Here is a 19,615-nt window from a genome sequence, read left to right as displayed (position 1 = left end):
AGAACAATGATGGCAGTTTCAGACCCCACACCATGTTGCCTCACACCACCTCCAGTGAACTTGCTACCTCTGATGCTTCTTCCCTATGTTTCCCCCTTGTGTCCTCCTACCACCACCATCACACACACACGCACACACACACACACACACACACACACACACACACACACATCACCTGCCCAGGAAGCAGGAAATATCACATGCGAGAGAGAGAGAGATAAGAACAGTGACCTCAAGAGGTACTTTTTGAAGTCATAGTTTTTAAAAAATCTATTGTAGTAATTTATTGTCATATCTTCTACTTAATGTAGGTTTTCAGTGGTGATTTATAATCTTATAGTTTCAGTAGTTTTTTTTTTTTTTCCTTCAGCACTACTGGTGGATATGTCATGCCTCCATTACTGACTGGCTTACTGCACGTATGCTTTTCAGTTTTGGGTTGCATATCAGGTCTTGCTAGAGAATGGGAAAGGTAATGGGATATGCAATCTGAGAAAACCACTTCTTCATTCTTATACTCCCCATCCCAGAATTGCTGGCAATAAGCAGTGTGGAGGAAAACAAGTTCAAGGGAATAAAAAGTCTTATCTACCTTTTTCTGGTTATTACCCAAGGATCTGTCAAAGAGCCCATATGAAACCATCAGAAAAATCTGCAGTTACTAAAAAAAACAAAAAAACAAAAAAAATCAGAAACTTGCCAGGCAAGGGAGCCACTGGTTGAATGAATTTCATCTAACGGCTTCCCCTAGGGTCTTGAACTATTGAGTTTTATAAGGTTTTGTTTAGATTCTTAGTCAAAGGAAGAAATTAGAAGTTGAGATCTAAAGTGGAGTTGGTCAGAATTTATAAACTAGACGAGTTGTGGAAATAGTTTGTATCTGAGTAGTTTTTTTCTTAGCTGATTCTTTGGAAACATACGAGCTCATCAAGCAAAGCTTTGCTCAAGCTGTTTCAGCTTAAAGTCTTTCTAGATTTAGTTTGTGGTTTCTGTATGGTTTATCTGGTTGGTAAGATATAAGTGCTTCATCTTCCTTGTAGTCATACTTTTTGGATACTACCTCAACCATGTCTATGGGACAGACCACATCCTGGACCATGTGATCAAGCTAGCACTATACCACTGGCTTAAGTACTTAGTCATGATGGAGGTCCCTTGAGTTTCAGTAGATATTGTACTTTGCTTCTGTCAACAAGATTGTTTGATAAAACAGCAGCTGTGTGGCAATATTTAATGTTCTATGGAGTCAGATATTTGATTGTGTGACACTGAGAAATACTTTGCTGGTAGTCTACTTCTAAACCAAGTATGTGCAATTTAAGCCAAGAAAACAGATTTTACCCCAATTTGAAGAGTTTGTTGAACGAGATATGAGATACTATCCAGATTACTGAATTTTCTAATATCTTTGTTTTCTAGATATCTTTAATTAACTTTAAAGATCAAAGAAAGCTTCCATAGAATGGAAGAACAACATTCTTTCTTTAAGATGGCATGTGTTCTGCCTTGAGAAGGCTATAATATGTCTAGGATGAATCTGTTTTAACCTACTCTCTGTCAGTCTTATAAATTTTTCAGGTAATGAGAACTTTAGCTTTAGTGGCACTGTCTGGTTTTGCTGTCATTCCTTGAACCACAGCATGTGGGGTTTTGGCAACACTTTGGGGACCTTCTTTAAAGTTGAAATGGATATTCCTGAGGACAGCATAAAACAGCCTAGAATTTTTCCTTAGAGGTTAAAATTTGAGGTTTCAAATTGAGGCTCATATTTTCACCTTGAATTAAGAGGTCTAAAGACTGATTTTTTAAAAACTTTTTTTTTTTTTAAGATTTTATCCATTCATTTGAGAGAGAAAGAGAGAGAGATTGAGACTGAGTGGTGGGCAGGGAGAGGGAGAAGTAGGCTCCCAACTGAGCAGGGAACCCAGTGCAGGACTTGATCCCAGGACTCCGAGATCATGACCTGAGCCAAAAGCAGATGCCCAATCGACTGAGCCACTCAGGACTTAAAAAAAAAAAAGATTTTATTTATTTATTTGATAGAGAAAGAGAGAGATCACAAGTAGGCAGAGAGGCAGGCAGAAAGAGAGGGGGAAGCAGGCTCTCCGCTGTGCAGAGAACCCAATGCAGGGCTCGATCCCAGGATGCTGAGCTGAAGGCAGAGGCTTAACCCTCTGAGCCACCCAGGCACCCCTTGTGTTCACATCTTTGTGTCTCAATTTCCTTCTCTGTAAAATGAAGACCTAGGAATGTAAGGTTTCTTTAATACTGTGCAGCTTTCAAATTCTAGGATTCTAAAGCCCATCAAGAGAAGACTTCCAGATACTTGGTAAAAGGCACCTTTGCAATCCCAGGACCCTGAGATCATGACCTGGACCGAAGGCAGAGGCTTAATCCACTGAGATGCCTAGGCGCCCCAAGACTGCTTTTTCTTAAGAGGGAAAATCGGAGGGCCAAATGGACCCAGAAGAATATCAGGGAATTTCCTCATAGTGGGCATCAGTTTATTGAGATGGGAAGTCTCTGTCTAATTTGTCAGCAGGAGCCAAACAAATTTCTTTCTTTTCTTTTTTTTCCCTTTTCTTTCTTCTCTTCCTTCCCCTTTTCTTTTTTCCTTTCTTTCTTTCTCTTCCTTTCTTTCTTTTCTTTTCCTTCATAGGACAAATCCATTATCAGTGATTGGGGGCCATCCAGTGACCCACTATTGGCCAAAATACTCCTATGAGGTTATCTGATTGCATCCTATAGCTTTGACACAAGTCAAAAAGTGTAGCTGAGCATCAGACAGTGAAATACAGTCAAAATCAGCATGTAAATTCATAGTTAAGGAGACCAGCTCTTCCTTGTAGGAACTCTATAAGAGAGGAATCTTCTATTTGCATAATTTGTCTCTTTATCTCTTAGCAAGCTCTATAAATAGCATTGGTGTTTTGATCTAGAAGGTGCTAAAGAAGGCAGTGGACAGGTCTATGACTAAAGAAAGTGATTTGGGTAGCATTAAGGATAGGATGGTATTGGGATTTAATACCACAGAAAATAAGATATGACTGTTTGTCCAAAGTCCTAGATCAATCAATAGCTTTGTCTGTTGGATTTCTCTATCAGATTCCTGTAAGGCATGATAAATTTTCTTTGTATCGCAATTTGCATTACAGGCTTTTATGTCTTTAATTTCTGGTCTGTGAGGATACCATGAAATTTCAAGTTACATGGATCAATCTGTAACTTAATGAGTTCAGCTCCAATAATTCTGCTAATGTCAGTGGAATTCTTTGTCCTAAAGCAGCCCAGAGTTCCTCAATTTGGAGTTAATTTAAACATTAAGGGCAGTGTGAAGTTAATGTCTAAATTAACTTTGACTTGCTTATAAATAGCAAGGTCTTCAGGAATTTCAAGGGAAAATCTCTGAAAGTTTATTTCATCTAGCAATTCCATTGGCATAGAGTTTCTCTCTTAAATGGGGAGATGAGGTACCACAAAGAAAGGAGGAATGTCCTTCCGTTAAACTCCAAAAGTGATGACTATGTGTTTGGACATAGGATTTGGGGATTGGTTGGCTGGCCTCTACCTCTGAAGTGGAGGTTGTATGTTAGTCGTAGGTTCACTTTTGTTTGGTAGTATCCCTATTGTAGTCATTTCCTGTGTTTGCCATAATAAATTGCCACCGACTAGGTGGCTTAAAGCAAACAAACAAAATAATCTTTCAGTTTTGGAGGCTGAAAGTCTAAGAGCAGGGCACTGGCAGGGCTATGAGGACTCTGGAGAAAAATCCTTTCTTGCCTCTTCCTAGGCTTTGGTGACTGTCAGCAATTCTTGGCATCCCTTTGGTTTGTGGAAGCACCACCCTAATATCTGACTCTGTCGTTACACAGGATTCTCCCTGGATATCCTCAGTGTCTTCCTATGGCCTTCTTCCAAAGATACCAGATTTTGTAGGGCCCACTCAATTCCAGCATGACCTCATGTTTACTTTGTTGCAATGGCTTGGTTTCCAAACAAGATCACATTCACAAGCTCAGGGTAGACATGAATTTTTTGACGACCCTATTGAACCTAATATCCACATCGATCATGAATTTGTGTGTTTGTCCTTTATATTTAGATAAATGTTTCCATGTGAACTCAAAGGTACAACAGGGCATTGGAGGCTTATTTTTCTGTTTTGGTATCTTAATTTTCTCTTTTTAGTTCATGGCTAATACAGGATAATTATTTTTCCCATCCCACCTTTTGCTTACAGTATCTGCAAGTGCACTTTCCTGGGAATCTCCTTATTTATGGTCCTAACAGTTATTTCTATGGGAAACATGTCATTGCTTATTTTTATTTTTTTAAAGATTTTATTTATTTATTTGAGAGAAAAAGAGTGCAGAGAGAGAGAGAGAGATTGTATGCATGAGTGGGAGGGGGGGAGTTGGGCAGAGGGAGAGGGAGAAGCAGGCTCCTCACCGACCAGGGAGTCCAATGGAGGTTTGATCCCAGGATGTTGGGATTATGACCTGAGCTGAAGGTAAACGCTTAACTGGCTGAGCCACCCAGGTGCCTAAGACATGTCATTGTTTAAGTGGGAAAACCTTAGGTTTATTCTGAGTTTTATTCTGGGTTTGATCTCTTCCACTCTATAAGGATTTTTCTGGATGCTATAGTTGAGGGAAGGGGGTTACTTTCCACTCTAACTTGCTTTTGCTAGTCAAATAGCCTATTAAGCTTTTCATTCTTTGACGAACAATAAAATTAGGACTACACTGAAACTGACCCCAGCATTTATGCTAAGTGTTGCTTAATAACCTGTCTTTGAATTGACTATACTTTCATCTTGTCTTGTTTGTAAAACTGAGGAAGAGTCTACCTAGTCAATCTTGACAGGGAATGTGTCTGATGTGAACTTTAGGAGAGATTCTGATAGCCTTGCCGACCCCATTGGCCATCCTAAGGAACTCAGGGTTCCGAAAATTCTCTGTGGTCTTATCCTAGTGAGTCTTTTTCATCTGAGATTTGACATCTAAGGAGTCCACCAGTGTGCATATGACTGTTTTGAGTTTCTCAGTAACATGTTAAGATAGTCATTGACAGCTATGAATTCTGACCCAGACAGTGGTTTCAAGTCTGCTTTAGGGTTTCCAGTTGTCTGACTTTAAGGGGCTATTGAACCCAAGGTGATTCAGGTAGATGAGCAGGGCAATAAAGGGAGTCAGAGCCAGGTCAAGAACAGAAGGGAGAGAAGACATGTGTATGTGAAGAGGGGGAAAAGGTAGATTTATACATGTTTTTTCCCATAATAAATCTAATCACACAGTTTTAAGCTTTTCACCTTTTTTTATTAACTTTGGCTAAGTTATATTGTAAAGGTCCAATTTTGAATCTCAATTTCTTCTTGAACTTACCAATACCAATCAAAAGTGTTGACCAATAATTTTAGGGGTTTTGTTTTGTCTCTTTTTTAATGTACCTCTTAGATGACCAATTTTTGTCATATCAAAAATTCACCAAAGTAACCACTGCAAATTCATATGACCTTTGGTGAAATTATGACATATTGCACAGAAGCAGAGGTTGGGATTAAACGAGCATCCATGTAGCCATCCAGCTCTCTTCCAGGAAGAATTGTAGATATATTAGTTAGCAGGTGAATCCATGTGGAACTGGCTATCAGTCAGCAGAAAGTGTTGTTTCTGTAACCCATGTCTTGTGCCCCTCCTCCTGAAGCTGAGTCATTTCCTGTTATTGAAATGATAAATCAATGGCCCTGGAAGATGGATTAGATGAGAAGATCTTTCTAGAAGCAATTTCTTACATGTCGACCAGACTAAAGAAAGCTCTTATAAAGTTTTGGTGGGTGATTCAAGGCAGAGTGTCTAAGAAAGGAAGTCAGACTAATAAGACCTTTTATTCATTTATCCTCAGGGCCAGTTTAGAGGTAGACTTATCAGACCTATGTGTGCCCCCTACTCTAAGAGCTTCCTCTTACAGACAGAAAACATGACAGGCAAAAAGAACAAAAAATGGTACATAAATGCTTTGTCAGATTTCCAACAAGGAATTTGGATAGAAATGTACTGGAAGTTGAATAATTCCTGAAGGATAATGATTGAATTTAAAATAATCTCAGCTAGGGAGTTCAAGGAAAAGGAATGGGAACTCAGACTTAATGTTGAAAACTCACTGGCTGTGACAGTTGAGGACCTTAGATCAGGGTACTCAGGGGGTGTTAGGATGTGGGTCTTGGGCCAAAATGAGAGGAGTTTGGCCAGATATCACTGGACCTCCATGTCTATTAAAACTCCCCATAAAAACACCAGGAGAAACTTCTGTAATTAAAAAAAAAAGGGGGGGGGGCGCCTGGGTGGCTCAGTGGGTTAAAGCCTCTGCCTTTCGCTCAGGTCATGATCCCAGGGTCCTGGGATCAAGTCCCGCATCGGGCTCTCTGCTCAGTGGGGAGCCTGCTTCCTCCTCTCTCTCTCTCTCTCTGCCTGCATCTCTGCCTACTTGTGATCTCTCTCTGTCAAATAAATAAATAAAATCTTTAAAAACAACAACAACAACAATAAAACAAAAAACCTAACAAGCTGGGTTTATTAGAAATTGTCAGGCAAAAGTACCACCGACCAAATGAATTCATCAAATTATTTCCTCAATAATTTGAGCACTTGGGTTTTATAATAATATTTTTTTGTTTTGTTTTGTTTCTTTGTTTTTAATAAGGGATTAGTCATGAGGGTTTTAAGGCAAGAGTTACTAAGACTGGGATCTTGCTAGGGATTGATAAGCATTTGTAAATTAGATCAGTTGTTGAAATAGTCTGTGTTTAAACAGTTTACTGTTTATAGTCTTATCTTACTGGAACACAAAGCCAAGCAAGCTGTTGCTGAGCCAAGAGGAAAGAAGCTTGGGGCTCTGATGACAGAAGTCAGAGATATTCTGGCTTTTTTTCAGAATTCCAGAACAAGTTACAGAACAATTTTGTAAATTGCTTTTGTTATATCACCACATTGAATGCATGGTTCTACCACCAAACTTTTTACCGTGAATTACAATACTCAACCCGTATAGCACAAAGCCTCTCTTGTTCCCACTTCTTCCCCCTGATCTCTTTCCAGATGATGGACATTTGTTTAGGTCCTGCATTCAGGAAACTACACTGGTCATTGATGGCCAAGAATCAGTTAGTCCTCTGGTAGTTGTTTCAAAGTCGCCTGCTCTGGGACCGAGGTCCATGTGGTAGCCTCTCCTTTCTTGACCTGTCTGAAGAGGTAGCAGTGTCCTGTATCACTCGATAGCATGTTCTGTGTGTACGGAGAGGTAGTAACCCTATGACAGAGACCAAGGACACTCACAGAAGAAACATAATTGTTGATTGTGTGTGTTCCTTTGCTGAAGGCAAGGAACTTTCTGAACTCCTTGTTCTTCAATATCAATCCTTGGGTACAACCTGTAATCCAAAGGAGAGGTGCTGGAAAGAAATGCAAGAGGTTTTTACCTGAAGGCTCTTTAGGGTAATCTGCCAGAACTTATGTTGAGTCACAAATATGGCCAAGCTGCTAAATAAACAAAGAACACGTGTATCTTCTCTGGAAACTGAGAGTGCCCAGTACTGGAAGCACCTTGATTTCAGACCTCCATCCTCCAGAACTTTGAGAGAATAGATGGCTGTTGTTTTAAACTACCCAGTTTGTAATCATTCATTATGGTAGCCCCAGAAAAGTAAAACCCTTCCTTGACTCTTCTACCTTGTGGCTGTGGGTATTTCTTTCCTTGTGGCTACATCAGTCTGCTTACTGCATCCATGATCACATGTTTCCTTCAAAACTTCCTCTGCCTCTGTCTATCACAGAATACATGATGACATTTAGAGCCCAGCAAGATAATCCAGGATAGTTCCTTTGCTCAAAATCCTAACTTAAGGGCGCCTGGGTGGCTCAGTGGGTTAAGCCACTGCCTTTGGCTCAGGTCATGATCTCGGGGTCCTGGGATCGAGTCCCGCATTGGACTGTCTGCTCAGCAGGGAGCCTGCTTCCCTCTCTCTCTCTCTCTATCTGCCTGCCTCTCCATCTACTTGTGATCTCTCTCTGTCAAATAAATAAATAAAACCTTTAAAAAAAAAACCCTAACTTAAACATCTTTTGAAATATAGAATATTATTTATTCTTTTGCCATAAGTATTAATTAATTCAGAATATTGAGAGAAAAATGAACTGATATGGTGTGTGTGTGCGTGTGTGTATGTACACATACATAAAGGAAGAGAGGGAAAAGGTGTGTGAGATTTATTTTAAGGAACTTTAAAGAATTTCTCACAATTATGGAGGCTGGAAAGTCCAAAATCAGCAGGTAGACCAGTAGGCTGGAGACCCAGGGAAGAGTGGATATTGCAGCTTTATGTCAAAAACAATCTGAAGAGTAACATCAGCAAGGTGGAAGAGTAGGAAGTCCCATCCCTGGTTTTCACACAGAAACACCAATTTGACTGAAGTCCAGAATCTAGTTAATACTCTGAAGTCCTCCAGATGAGCACAAAACTGAGAGGAGCTACAGTGAAATGAGCAAATGGAGAAATGAGTGTCCTCTGGAAATGTTGGTTTTAGACAGGGTTGGAGGTACTTGAGGTAGGAAGGGAGGACATCAGGTGCAAGTGAAGAGGCAGGAAGATAAATATGTGTGCCTGGAGATCTTGGAATATTCTAGGTAGATGACAGATTTTAGGGGTGCCTTATGAATTGCAGGTAGTGAAGTTTCCACTAGCCTGACTAGATCACTCAGAGAGAAGGAGAGAGGAATACTATATTGTAGACTGGCATGTCCAGGACCTTGTGGAAATCAAACGGGAAATCAAGCAAGGCATAGATGCTCTGCAGGGTGTCGATGTCCAGCAGGTGGAAGCATGGATGTTAGCACCATGTCTTTAGAGAACTCACACAGGACATATGATGGTGAAGTAGTGCCTAGTTGGGCCCAGTCACCAGTACCACATCGTGGCAGCCCTGCTAGGCTGAGTGAGGTAATGGATATGTAGAGCAGACATGGTGGGTCATTGGGGGTGCATGCTGTGGGGGCCTGACCACTGCCAGATGCCAGTAGAACTGTGTTCTAGAATCCAGTGCAGTGTCACTTCTCGGCCTTTTGGCTAAGATCAAGTGAAGTGTAGAACCCAATGCAGTGACTCTGAAAACCCAAGACTCCAGCTCTGTCCTCCCTCAAAGTAGGGCCCAAATGTTCCAGAAGGTTTCCTAGTGACCCTACGTGAAGTTTGTCTTTACCAGGGATGTACCCTGACCACAAGCAGGACTCTATCCTCTCAGGATCTTACCTCTTAGCCAAGCAATGGTGCACGTTGGGCTGATTTGCTCCCCCAAACAGAGGTGGTTGGTCATGGTTAATAGGGGGTTAGAGATTCATGGTAGTTGAATGAAAATTATTTTTGGAAAACCTCAACAGAAAAAAAAAAGGTACATAAAGATTAACTTGGGAATGTGTCCTTCCTCTGCAGAATGGGAATGGTTGCTTCCTTCTAAGATGCAGTGAAATTGCTTGCACAGGGGAAGTACTTCCAAGGAGAGAGATCCCCTTGCTTTCTTAGAAGAAACTCGAGGAGGAAATAGAGAATTAGGTCCTGGACTGAGACTTGGCTGTGGGCGGGGCTCTCCCTCTCCGTGATTCCAGGGGCCACCAAATTGGAGGGGAGCATTATGAAGCTCATTGTGGACCAAGGTATTGATTGGAATGTTTGATTTAATGGTTACAAAATCCCCTGTATGCCTAAAGTACCTACATTTTGGTTTTATTTAAGATCACAATTAATAATGTTATATATAGTTAGGTGTTATTTTTAAAGTATTGAGGAAAAGAGATCTTTACGATACTAGGATACATTTCCAAACTAGTAGTAGAGATGTTACTGTCTTGTCCTAGACATTGACATTCCTCATGGGTCAGTTTAGAATTACAAGCAAATAGGTGTAAGGTGGTATCTCTTTGTGGTTTTGATTTCTATTTCCCTGATGCCTAATGATGCTGAATATTTTTTTCATGTGTCTGTTCATGTCTACTGCCCCTTTTTCAACTGGGTTATTTGTTTTTTGAGTGTTGAGTTTGAGAAGATCTTTATAGATCTTGGATATAAACCTTTTATCCATAATGTCATTTGCAAATATCTTCTCCCATTCCATGGGCTGCCTGTTAGTTTTGTTGACTATTTCCTTTACTGTGCAGAAGGTTTTTATCTTGATGAAGTCGCAACAGTTCATTTTTGCTTTTGTTACCCTTGACTTTGGAGATGTGGATGAAGGGGAGCCGTCTTACACTGTTGGTGGGATTCCAAGTTGACACTTTGGAAATAGTATGGAGTTTCCTCAAGATGTTAAAAATAGAGCTACCCTACTACCCAGCAATTGCACTACTAGGTATTTACCCACAAAGATACAGATCTAGTGAAAATAAGGGATACATATGCTCTAATGTTCATAGCAGCAATGTCCACAATAGCCCAAACTGGAAGGAGCTGAGATGCCCTTCAACAGATGAATAGATAAAGAAGATGTGGTCCATATTTATAACGGAGTATTACTCAGCCATCAGAAAGGATGAATACCCACCATTTGCATCACCATGGATGGAAATGGAGGTGATTATGCTAAATGAAATAAGTTAAGCAGAGAAAGTCAATTTTTATATGGTTTCAGTTGTATGTGGAACATAAGCATGGATGACCATAGGGGAAGGGAGGGAAATCTGAAGGGGGGAAAAATCACAGAGAGAGATGAGCCATGAGAGACTATGGACCCAAGGAAATGAATTGAGGGTCTCAGAGGGGAGGAAGGTTGGGGAGGGGCAAACGGGGTGATGTGCATTAAGGAAGGCATGTGTTGTGATATACACTGGGTGTTATACACATATAATGAATCACTGAACACTACATCAAAAACTAATGATGTACTATACAGTGGCTAACAAAACATAATAAAAAAAAGAATTACAAGAAAAAGGGAAAATTAACAGTGCTATTAAATAGCAAAACTTGTAAAGAAAACCCCATCTTTAAATAAAGAGCTTTCCCTTATGTCAGGGGCCATCAGCTTTCATTGCCATCTGCTGAAGAGTCCTTGTAAAGAGTGAAAAATAATCATGAGAGGAGAGGAGTCTGTAGCACATGAATGCTTCTGTGAGGGGAGGGAGAGGGTGGGCATTCACTGAGCCCATGGTGAGCCGGGCGTGGTGCAGAGCCATGGCTGTGTCAGGTCCCACTACAGGGACTCCTGATGGTGGACACTTTGCACAGCCATTGTTTTCAGCCTGTCCAACTCTATCAGTTCACTTACTCCTCACAGCAGTGCTATGAGGTATCCCCCATTGTACACTTGAGGAGACTGGCATACAGCAACATGTGGCATTTTGCCACAAGGTCACCCAGTAAAGTGGCAGAGCCAGGACCTTTAGTTTCTAGATGTTTGTGTTCACTGCTTTCCAAGAGGACAGAATAGTATCGTGGACACCCATGGATTCACCAAAGTAACCTCAACAATGATGACTATTTCCCCCCGCCATGTGTTCACCTTCTGTTTGTATTTTGCTGATCCATGTTAATGTTACAAACTTGGTGACCCTTTATCCCTACTTCAATAACACATTCACCTTGAGGAGATTGACAATCGTTCTTTCATATCCATTGAAACCAATCCACATTCACTTTCCCCCTTGTCTCAGCTTGTCTTATGGATGTATCTTAAGCACCCACTCCCATTTCTTTTTTTTTTCTTTTTTATGTTATGTTATGTTAGTCACCATACAGTACTTCATTAGTTTTTGATGTAGTGTTCCATGATTTATTGTTTGCGAATAACACCCAGTGCTCTTTGCAGTACATGCCCTCCTTAGTACTCATCAACAGGCTAACCCATCCCATCCCCCTACCCTCTGAAACCTTCAGGTTATTTCCCAGAGTCCATAGTCTCCCATGGTTCATCTCCTCCTCTGATTCCCCCCCTTCATTTTTCCCTTCCTTCTAATGTCCTCCATGCTATTCTTTATGTTCCACAAATAAGTGAAACCATATGATAATTGTCTTTCTCTGCTTGACCTACTTCACTTAGCATAATCCCCTCCAGTTCCACCAATGTCATGTAAATGGTGGGTATTCATCCTTTCCAATGGTTAAGTAATACTCCATTATCAGTATGGACCATATCTTCTTTATCCATTCATCTGTTGAAAGGCATCTCAGCTCCTTCCACAGTTTGGCTATTTTGGACATTGCTGCTGTGAACATTGGAGTGCATGTGCCCCTTCTTTTACTACATCTGTATCTTTGGGGATAAATACCCAGTAGTGCAATTGCTGGGTCATAGGGTAGCTCGATTTGTAGTTTTTTTTTTTTTTTTTTTTTAAAGATTTTATTTATTTATTTGACAGAGAGAAATCACAAGTAGATGGAGAGGCAGGCAGAGAGAGAGAGAGAGGGAAGCAGGCTCCCTGCCGAGCAGAGAGCCCGATGCGGGACTCGATCCCAGGACCCTGAGATCATGACCTGAGCCGAAGGCAGCGGCTTAACCACTGAGCCACCCAGGCGCCCCTCGATTTGTAGTTTTTTGAAGAACTGCCACACTGTTTCCAAAGTGTCTGTACCAGCTTGCAATCCCACAAACAGTGTAGGAGGGTTCCCCTTTCTCCACATTCTCTCCAACATTTTTTGTTTCCTGCTTTGTTAATCTTTGCCATTCTAACTGGCATCTCAATGTGGTTTTGATTTGAATTTCACTGATGGCTAATGATGATGAACATATTTTCATGTATCTGTTAGCCATTTGTATGTCTTCTTCGGAGAAATGTCTGTTCATGTCTTCTGCCCACTGTTTGACTTACTTGTTTTTTGGGTGTTGAGTTTGAGAGGTGCCCACTTCCATTTCACACCTCTTAATTATTTTTCCCCCAGTGAATTTGAAATTTAAAGAGACAACAGGGGATGTCTATCCTTCATGGGGTTGTCCATGTTATAGTGGAGTCTGATAAAGTATGTGGGGCAGGGAAATTCAGCCCCATTCATGAATTAATATATCATCTGTGGCGACTCTCAAGCTACAACAGCAGATTTGAGTTATTCCAACAAAAACCATTGGCCTGTAAAGGCAAAAATACTTACTATCTGGCTCTTTCACTGATGTTTACAAAGTCTTGAGTTAAATTGTCCCTTCTCTTGACATGGTGTAGGGTCTGTTGGAGTTTTAGACTTGTTGGCATGAAACGATTTGTACATATTGGCACTTAGATTGTTTATTCATCTATAATGTTCATCCATTATTGACATCAATTCTACTTTATCTCTTTTTTAAAAGTTTATCTATTTATTTATTTATTTATTTTGTAGTGTTCAATGATTCATTACTTGCATATAACACTCAGTGCTCATCACAACACGTGCCCTTCTTAGTATCCATCACTGGCTACCCCATCCCCACTCCCCCTTCCCCTCTGAAACCCTCAGTTTGTTTCCCAGAGTCATACTTTTTATTTTATATCACAGAATAAATCTCAGAAGACTTTACAGAATTAGTAGCCAATTCAGTGTGAGTACCCAATAGGGATGGTGATTTTTTTTTTTTTTTTTTTTTTTTTTGGTAAGGCTATTGTTGATGGTGTAAGAGTTGTTTTGGTCAAATTATGGCAGATATCAAGTGGGGACCCATGAAGGGAACTGAGAGAGGATTCCCCATTTTTCAACTTTCTTCTCTATAATCATCTCTCCCTGAGGTTTCTCAGCATCGGAGGGCAAAAGGGCCAAGTAGACAGGGATCTCTGCTCCTTCTTCTGGGCTTTTGATGGCTTTCGGTCCACCCATGTCTGTTCTCACCCACCCAGGGCAGCAGGCGTTCAGGAGGATCTTGTCTCCTTTCCTCTGCTCGCTCAGTTTCCTGGCATGGATTCTGGAGAGGACCACGATGCCCATTTTGGACACTCCATATAGGACTTCTTGTATATCAGGCCAGCCCTCCTCCTTGTGCACCCCGTTCTTTACGTCTTCCACAAACTTGTTCATGAGCACCCCCAGCTCCTCTTCTGTGATGGTCTCACTCATAAACTTCTGCTGGAGTTCTGGACTGCAATTTTTAAGGGCTACGAAGCCCATTATGCTAGCCACATTCACCACCCTGCCTAAAATATAATACAAAGAGTCATGAAGAATGGCATGCCTGAGAGTGATAAATACCAAAATTGCTAGTATTTTATTCATTTGGGAGCCAATTACCAGTTTGCTATGAGTGTTAATGAAGACTGCCTCTGTAAATGAAGGACATGATACAGATTTGAACCTTGTTTTACCCATAATGTCTCAGAGGATGTCAGAAAATGACCTCCTGGGACTGGGCAGTGCCCATCTAGATGTTCCATAAAGAAAAGATCATGCCTTATATAGGAACATGCTAAGCAGAGTGTAAGGAGGCACTCCCTGAAGTTCTAACTAGAGAACCGCTTTTCCTTATAGGTCCTCCTTGGACCGCCTGAAGATCTTGTGGTCACTTGTTTAGTCCTCTATTAACAAGTGTCTATTAACCAAGAAATGGCTGATCAGTTTACTGATGGCATTTGAAGGTGAGCAGACTGCACTGGGTTAGGGAGGCTGTCACTCTGGGGTGGCCAGGTAAAAACAAATCACCTCGGTGGACTGAGTTGCCTGCTTTTTTCTCTAGGTTTGGGATTACATATCTTGGGGGCAGTGACAGAGTGCCTGGAAATATGGTCATGGAAAGGGGCAGTGGAAAGTGACATGTTAAGGAGATGGTATAAAAAGAAATGAAGTCCATGCTAGCATAGGTAAACCTTGAGAACATTATCTGAAATAAAGAGGGCAGTCACAAAAGACCATTCTATATGATTCTGTACATGAATGTATTAAAAAAGGAAATGCACAGACAGAAAATATATTTGTGGTTGCTTGGGGCAGAGGAATGGGTTGGGCTGATGACAGTGTGCTGCTAGTCTTGAAGCAGTGATGGTTCCACAACTCTGCCCATTACTAAAATCCCTAGTTGGATATCTGAGGTGGGTGAAGCGTGCAATACATGAACTGTATCTCAATAAAGCTGTTAAAAGTGTAAAGCAATGACATACTTCTTACTAACTCTTTTTTGAGAATATCATTAGCAATTGTAACAATGAACTTATAGTGACATGTATAAGTAAATGGTTTACTATTTTTATATATTTATTTAATTATTTACAGATTTATTTATTTATTTTAGGGAGAGTCTGAGCGAGAGAGCACTGAAATAATGAGTAGGGTTGGTCAATGGAAGATAGAGAGAGAAAATCCCAAGAAGAGTCTCTGCAGAGCATAGAGACTGACCTGAGAGTGATAAATACCAAAATGTGGACTCAATTCCACAACCGTGAGATCATGACCTGAGCTGATGATACTAAGAGTTGGTGACTAGTCCCACTGAGCCACCCAGGTGTTCCTATTTTTATGTTTAAATGAGTATTTTCAGCATTATAGAAAGGTTGAGATGGGACACCTGGGTGACTCATTCGGTTAAGTGTCTGCCTTTAGCTCAGGTCATGATCCCAGGGTCCTGAGATCAAGTCCCACATTGTGCTTCTTGCTCAGTGGGGAGCCTGATTCTTCTGCTTGTGGTCTCTCTGACAAATAAGTAAATAAAATAAAAAAGAGAAAGTTTATGAGATCATACCAACAGTAAGAGATTCAAGAAAATTAGAAAGCTCTCCTTTTTAATGTAAATATCCAGGAAGGACAGTCATTGTCACTTAACTCTAAGCTCCCTCTTACTAAGGATTGGCAGTGCCAGGAAAGTTCAGTGGAAGAGAGAATGACTGGCACTCTGACTCTTATGAAGTAGTGTTTAGAGAGAATGAAAATGAATGAAAAAAACTATCTTAATGTAACAGTCTTCTAAGATGAACACCTTTAAGAACGGGGTCCTTTACTCTAGTCCTTTGTTTCACCTACAAGATGTTAAGTGTGAGGTTCATGGAACCTATTTCTCAAATGTTTTAATGAGTACTGCTATAAACTATTGAACACTATGGAAGAAATTGAAGAAGACAGAAGGAAATGGAAAAACAGTTTATGTTCACGGATTGGAACAACATAGATTGTTAAAATGTCTATACTATTCAAGTACTCTACATATTCAATTGCTATCAAAATAACACCAGATTTTTCAGAGAGCTAGAACAAAGAATTCTAAATTTGAGTGGAACCAGAGAAGACTCCAGATAGCCAAAGGAATGTTGAAGAAGAAAAGCCAAGTGGGAGGCATCACAATTCTGGACTTCAAGCTATATTATAAAGCTGTAGTCATCAACAGTATGGAACTGGCACAAAAAGCGACACATAGATCATTGGAACAGAATAGAGAACCCAGAAATGGACCCTCAACTCTATGGTCAACTAATCTTCAACAAACCAGGAAAGAATATCCTATGGAAATGAAGGAGTCTCTTCAACAAATGGTGTTGAGAAAACTGGACAGCCAAATGTGGAAGAATGAAACTGGAACACTTTCTTACACTATACACAAAAATAAATTCAAAATGGATGGAGGACCTGGATGTAGACAAGAATCTATCCAAATCCTAGAGGAGAAAGTGTGCAGCAACCTCTTTAACCTCAGCCACAGCAAATTCTTACTAGACACATCTCCAGAGGCAAGGGAAACAAAGCACAAATGAACTATTGGGACCTCATCAAGATAAAAACTTTCTGCAGAGAGATGGAAAGAATCAACAAAATGGAAAGGTGACCAATGGAATGGGAGAAGAAATTTGCAAATGACATATCTGATAAAGGGTTAGTATCTAAAATCAATAAAGAACGTCTCAAACTCAACATGGCAAAAATAAATATGCCCATAAGAAATGTGCAGAGGATAAGAATAGATGCTTTTCCGAAGAAGACATCCAGATGGCTAACAGACACGTGAAAAGATGCTCAACATTACTCATCATCAGGGAAATACAACTCCAAATCACAATGAGATACTACTTCACACCTGTCAGAATGGCTGCAATTGCCCACTCAGGAAAGAACAGATGTTCGTGTGGATGGGGAGAGTGGGGAACACTTTTGCACTGTTGGTGGGAATGCAAACTGGTGCAGACACCCTGGAAAGCAGTCCAGAGGTTCCTCAAAAAGTTAAAAATGGAACTACCCTATGACCCAGCAATTGCACTACTAAATGTGCTCATCCAAAGGATACAAAAATGCTGATTCTTAGGGACACACGCACCCCAGTGTTTATAGCAGCACTATTAACAATAACCAGATTATGGAAATAGTACAAATGTCCATCAACTGACTAATGGATAAAGAAGATGTGGTATACATATATACATATATATAGAAAGCTATACATATATATAGAAAGCAATGTTACTCAGCCATCAAAAAGAACGAAATCTTGCCATTTGTAACAACGTGGTTGGAAGTAGCGTGTATTATGTTAAGCCAAATTGGTCAGTCAGAGAAAGACAAGTGTCATATGATTTCACTCATACAAAAAAAAAAACCAAACAAACAAAAAACAAAAAACAAACAGATGAACGTAGGGGAAGGAAAGGAAAAATAAAATAAGATAAAAACAGAGGAGGCTAAGCATAAGAGACTCTTAAGTATAAAGAACAAATTGAGGGTTGATGGGGGGGTGGTTGGGGGATGGACTAAATGGGTGATGGGCATTAAGGAAGGCACTTGTTGGGATGAGCACTGAGTGTTATATGTGAGTGATGAATCACTAAATTCTATTCCTCAAACCAATACTACAGTATATGTTAACTATAATTTAAATAAAAAAATTTTAGTGAGTTCTTCTCAGATATATATTACTTACCACTAGATTTATTTTCAAAAATATTGTCTGCCTGTCTCACAATAGGAAAAATACATATTCATGATTCAAAAGTGCAAAAATAAGACAAGATGGGACAGAGGGACCCACACTGGGTAACTGGTATACCAGAAAGGCAGCTGCCTTTACTCACAGGGGCTCAGGACTATTTTCTCATGTACCTGTAGTGGAGATAGTAGATGGAAAAACTCTCTTAACTTTCTGTAGACTGTTTGTAACGAAGTGATGCCTTGTTTTCTATTCCATATTGTCTATCTCAGGAAGTCTAGAATCAGCTGTGAAAATATTGGCCTGTGTTATAAGTGAAACCTGATGGGGAGTCAAAAGTTCTTGTAGGTGAATTCCTAGATGTGGATGCTAGAACCAGTCCGTCTTCCCCCAGCCTGTCCCACCCAATTACCACATTCCCCAAGGGGGCAAAGTGACCAGCCGGGCCTTCTCCGTAGAACTGGGTGAGACTATAGACCCTTCAGGACTGATAGCTCAGGACATGAAACAGTGGGGCAGAAAACGGAAATAACTTGTGGAGCTTCCGTAGCAAAGACTCTGATCCAAACAATTTTGTCTTCTAGTTACTCTCATGGCTTTCAAGAGTCATTTCAGGGACTCTGAACTAGAATGCACACACCTGTGCTCTAAGAACTGTGTGGGCCATCTTGTTGTCCTTGTGATAAGTGTGTGTGTGAGGGCATGTGGGTGTGTGAGATGTGTGTGTGTGTGTGTGTGTGTGTGTGTGAGAGAGAGAGAGAGAGAGAGAGACCTTTAGTACTGTAATTTCTCCACCCAATTCCTCTAGTGGTTTTTCAGAGTTCTAGATGTAGCAAAGCAGCTTTTCAAATGACGGTTGAGAACTTCTTCTTTAAGGTTTCTTTTGTAAGTGTAGCATTGACAAGTTTATATTTCTTCCTAGTACTTTAGCTAATATCTGATGAACAAGAATTTTCCGATTTGAAACATTTGCTTGACTCCTTAGACATGAGTATACCTTAATATCTTTTTGAAATAAACGTGTAGTATAATTTAAAGAGAAAAGGGAAGACAGCAGTTAATTACTTTCAAATTCAGGAGTATGAATTTGGAGGATGGGCTGGGAAAGCCATGGAATGTGGGATGGAATGTACATGGCCTAGACACTGATTGCCTGGTGGTGGCAATCAAGAAGGTGGTGGGCACCTCTTATTATTAGTGTTATTTTTTTTGGCTCAATTATTTCAGCAAAACTCTTTTTTGAAGGAAGAATTTAAAAAGAAGAAAAATCAACATCTGCTATCCCGCATAGTCCTTAGGCTCACAGTTCTCTTTCATTTTGTCCTTCCATGCCAAAAAACAAAAAAACAAAACAAAAACAAAAAACAGAGCAAACACAGGGCTCCGGAATGTGTTCTGCACCCACCGAGAACTGGTGAAGTCATTCAAGATTGTCCTTCATGTCTTAGGTTGGGAAGTATGAGAGAGAAGGGACAGTATTTTTTTGCTTTCGGTTATCCTAGCTAGGATTTCTCCCAGATAGTGTCCCAAAGAGGGTTAATTCCTGGTAACATGGCTGCAGTGGTTGGCATCTTCCCAGCTAATGGAAGAACTCCCCTATTTCAAAAAGCAAGAAAACCCTACGTTCACACTGAGAATGTAGCTTGCATTTCCATGTCCATGAAGTCCAGTTTCCCTGAGGCAAGAAGAGTTGTTTGATTAGAGCCTGCCTTAGCGAATGCAGAAGAGCACTCCCTCCTCATTCTCGTCCAAGGCTAACACACAGCAAGCACCAA

At 40.5% G+C, this 19,615-nt stretch overlaps 1 protein-coding gene across 1 annotated transcript in view; it reads right to left on the bottom strand.

The window, feature by feature from the left end:
- Positions 1-12,404: 12,404 nt before the first annotated feature.
- LOC132012380 (carbonyl reductase [NADPH] 1-like) overlaps positions 12,405-19,615 on the bottom strand; it is an 11,260-nt gene continuing 4,049 nt past the window's right edge. The window contains exons 3-5 of the mRNA XM_059392319.1: positions 14,540-14,549; positions 14,340-14,348; positions 12,405-14,139 (exon numbers count right to left, since the gene is read on the bottom strand). Of these exons, the coding sequence (XP_059248302.1) occupies positions 13,658-14,139; positions 14,340-14,348; positions 14,540-14,549 (501 nt within the window). The 3' untranslated portion in view covers positions 12,405-13,657. The remainder of the gene's footprint in view (positions 14,140-14,339; positions 14,349-14,539; positions 14,550-19,615) is intronic.

The sequence above is a fragment of the Mustela nigripes genome, chromosome 2 (assembly GCF_022355385.1).
Source record: "Mustela nigripes isolate SB6536 chromosome 2, MUSNIG.SB6536, whole genome shotgun sequence".
Taxonomy (NCBI): Eukaryota; Metazoa; Chordata; class Mammalia; order Carnivora; family Mustelidae; genus Mustela; species Mustela nigripes.
The sequence above is the reverse complement of the archived record's forward strand: the minus strand, read 5'-3'. Positions and strand labels throughout refer to the sequence as shown.